The sequence below is a fragment of the Pyxicephalus adspersus genome, chromosome 6 (assembly GCF_032062135.1).
Source record: "Pyxicephalus adspersus chromosome 6, UCB_Pads_2.0, whole genome shotgun sequence".
Classification (NCBI taxonomy): Eukaryota; Metazoa; Chordata; class Amphibia; order Anura; family Pyxicephalidae; genus Pyxicephalus; species Pyxicephalus adspersus.
This window is the reverse complement of record NC_092863.1, coordinates 75318618-75322328: the sequence shown is the minus strand read 5'-3', so window position 1 is coordinate 75322328 and position 3711 is coordinate 75318618. Positions and strand designations below refer to the sequence as shown.

At 46.3% G+C, this 3711-nt stretch overlaps 1 protein-coding gene across 1 annotated transcript in view; it reads right to left on the bottom strand.

Annotated features, from left to right (window-relative positions):
* The window catches only part of SSBP2 (single stranded DNA binding protein 2), a 114359-nt gene extending 113638 nt beyond the window's left edge, over positions 1 to 721 (bottom strand). Inside the window, exon 1 of the mRNA XM_072416204.1 lies at positions 561 to 721. Coding sequence (XP_072272305.1) covers positions 561 to 616 — 56 coding nt within the window. The 5' untranslated portion in view covers positions 617 to 721. The remainder of the gene's footprint in view (positions 1 to 560) is intronic.
* Between the last annotated feature and the right edge of the window lie 2990 nt (positions 722 to 3711).

Sequence of the window (3711 nt, the reverse complement as noted above, 5' to 3'; positions counted from 1 at the left end):
CACAGGGACATGCAGCCCCCCTGGCACCCCAGCACCCCAGCACACAGGCTCTGCACACAGTCAGTTGGGGAAAGTTTGCAGCACACACACCAGGGAGTCTTGATATTTTGGAGCCCAGAAAACTGCATCCAAAGTAAAGCTGTTACCCATAGCAACCAGTAAGTGCTATACAGAAGGAGGCTGGTTGCTCTGGACAACAGCTCCACTTGTACTCCAGAGCTGGGGGAAGCTGAGCGGTGAATGTGGCTCCCGGTGCTCACACTTCTCTCCAGTTTCACAAGTACTTTCCATGTAGCGCTCAGGGGTCCGGCATGATGTTGTCCTACATTCCCCCAGACCTGCCTGGCAGCTCCCCGAGCTGTGTGTGATGAGGCAGCGCAGCCATGGCTGGGGTCACGGTGCAGGTAGTCACCCCCCGTGCAGCAAACTTACTTTCACTCTGCACCGGTGTCCCCTTTACTCTCTCGCACATGCAGGGGCAGGAAGTTAGAACCCCTAGCCGATGTGCCCTTCTGCCCCTTCTCCCCCCCGCACATAACCCCGGGCTGAGTGACACTTACTTTTCCCTGGCCTGGCTGTCGGACGGTACGCTGTTACTCTTGCCTTTGGCGTACATGCTTGCAGAAAGCTCCGATTGTCACACACCTGTCAACCGATCACAGCCTCCCCGGGAACAACCCCGTCACCATAGCGACACCAGCAGCGCCCTTCCTGATAGGCCCGCCCGGCGGCCGGTCCCGCCCGCTCGCCATGGTAACCAGTTTGATAGACAGGCTCACCCCTCCTTCCCCTCCTCCCCCCTCTGTGGTGTTCTCCCTCCTCCTCCTCCTCAGCAGGACGGGCTCGGAGCGGCGCACACTGGCTGCTGCCTCCTCCTCCTTCTTCTTCTTCTTTCCTCGGAGCTGGGGGGAGGAGGGGGGATTTGAAACCGTTCTGGAAGGATTTTTAAACAACTGGCTGTTCCGTGTATCGGCCGCCACGCCCGCCGCTGCCGGGAGAGAGCTCACAGGAGGGGGCCGGGCGGGAGGAAAGTGCGGACTGGATGTACAGCACCGAGTACAGGACGGGCCCTGAGCACCCCGGGCTCATGTACACAATAATAATAATAACAATAATAATAATAAAGCCGACATGCACAGAGATACGAAGGGGTGGCAGCTGCATGGGTGAGCCAGTGTGGGCCCAGCCTGTGTGCCTGGTAATTATTACCAGACTTATCCAGGGGGCAAATCCTGCAGGGTAACCAATGCCCTCCATGAGGGGGTCATCATTATGTGGGGGAGGAGAGGTGGGCATGGGGCAAGAGATGGTGACACTGGGCATGGTAGGAGAGATGTTGAGATTATGGGCATGGTAGGTGAGATGATGAGACTAAGGGCATGGTAGGATGGTGAGTTTATGGGCATGGTGCAAGAGATGGTGACACTATGGGCATGGTAGGGTGAGATGATGAGACTAAGGGCATGGTAGGATGGTGAGTTTATGGGCATGGTGCAAGAGATGGTGACACTATGGGCATGGTAGGAGAGATGATGAGACTATGGACTATGGGCATGGTAGGAGAGATGATGAGACTATGGGCATGGTAGGAGAGATGATGAGACTATGGGCATGGTAGGAGAGATGATGAGACTATAGGCATGGTAGAAGGGATGGTGGGACTAAGGGTATGCAACAAAAGCTGGTGACATCATGGACTTTATGTATATGCCATCGTAGGAAAACCTTGGTGATTTGCTATCTCTTGGCAATTGTTCTCAATTTTGAACCAGATCCATTCTAGGTTTGCCGGGTCACGCAGGTTATCTCATGATAGTCTGTTCTCCAGTGTTGGAGAGCTTTATTACAGCTCTTTAAGGCTGGAGAGGATACACTTTCATCAGTGAACCTGGGTGGTACAGAAAACCTGGAATGGGTTTCCCAACATCCCAACTTTTGCCATTTGTTAGCACATGTTTTCAATCCTGAATAAAATCCATTCCAGGTTTTTTATATCACCCAGGTTCACTGATGCAGGTGTATCTTCTCCATCCTTGGAGAGCTTTAATAAATTGGCCATTGTGCGTTCTACAAGAGATGGTGAGATTGGGCATGATACAAACGATACTGCGGCTATGTGCATATGACAGGAGATTCCAGACTTCTAGCTATAAAATTTGTTCAGATCATGGCCAGTAGATGGTGAGACTTTGGGACTGATATAAGAAATGGTGAAACTATTGTCATTTATTTATAGGAGCCCTTTACCATGTCAGAGTTTGCCCTTACAACATTTTTAAAGGTGGACATTGAAGACAGTATTGGATAAAAGTCGTTTCATTCACCAGTACATGTATAGATCTGGGTAATAAAAACATAAGTCAACATACATTTTGTACAACGTTCCAATCATGTCTAGCCATTGATCAGTGATGGTCAATTTCTAAAAACTGGACCGACCTTGGTTTCATTTTTTTGTTCTTGGCTGAAAAAGTAGAAATGGGTTGTTGTCCTGCTGGATGGGTTTATCATCATCATGACATTGTGACTGATTAGAAACAGCCTGAAGGGATGGCATGATGTCTTCTAAAATTGGAATTTGACCTTTTCAGAACAGACCTACTCGGGGATTATGAGCACCTCTATGGCTAAACAACTCATTGTCAGAACCTGGGACTTTTCAAAAGATTTGCACAGTTTGGACCAGGGTTAAGATGGGCATCAGGATTTAGTAATTCTACCTATTCAATCCCTGTTTCATAAGAGGCACACAGTTGTTAGAATAGACACCGGGATGTTCACAAAACATTTGACAAATCCCAGGGAATTTATGTACAAAAAAAACAGATCAAATGGAAAGAACAGCTCAAAAACTTCTAAAGGTAAATGATTGCCCAGCCAACAACCTAAAAGAGGGGGGATTCTATTGAAAGATAAAGGAGGAAACATCCAAACCCATAGTGGTGATAAGAACCCCATATTTGCCAATGCCATATAATAATTAGTCTCTTTTCTTGGCTTTGTAAAGCAAAACTGTAAATAAACGTTTTTGTGGTTTATGCCATTTAAATAAACACTTAAGCATATTATATATAGTTTGACTGTCCTTTTGTGTTATACATAGTTACATAGTCAGTTAATTAAAAAAAAGACATAAGTCCATCAAGTTCAACAACTAGGGAAATAAACTTATCTCAGAAATAAAACCCTATGGACATAGTTGATCCAGAGGAAGGCAAAATAAAACCTGGTTTGCTCCAACAGGGGAAAAAAAATTCCTTCCTGATTCCATGAGGCAATCGGATGTTCCCTGGATCAACAGTCACTTATTTTTACTTTAAAGCCTTCATACCCAGTTATATTCCGTGCTTAAAGAAAAACATCCAGCTTTTTCTTAAAGCAATCTATAGTAGTTGCTGAAACTACTTCCTGAGAGAGCCGATTCCACATTTTCACAGACCTTACAGTGAAGAATCCCTTCCTTATCCGGAGCTTAAACTTTTTTTCATCCAGACGCAAAGAGTTCCCTCTTGTTCTTTGTAATGATCTTAAAGTAAATAATGGCGAAGAGAGTTCTCTATATGGACCATTTATCTATTTATACAGTATGAGCTTATCACCCCTTAAACGTCTCTTCTCAAGGGAGAAAAGATTCAGTTCAGCTAATCTCTCCTCCATTCCATTTATTTAGTTTAGTTGCCCTTCTCTGCACTCTTCAATTCCACAATGTCC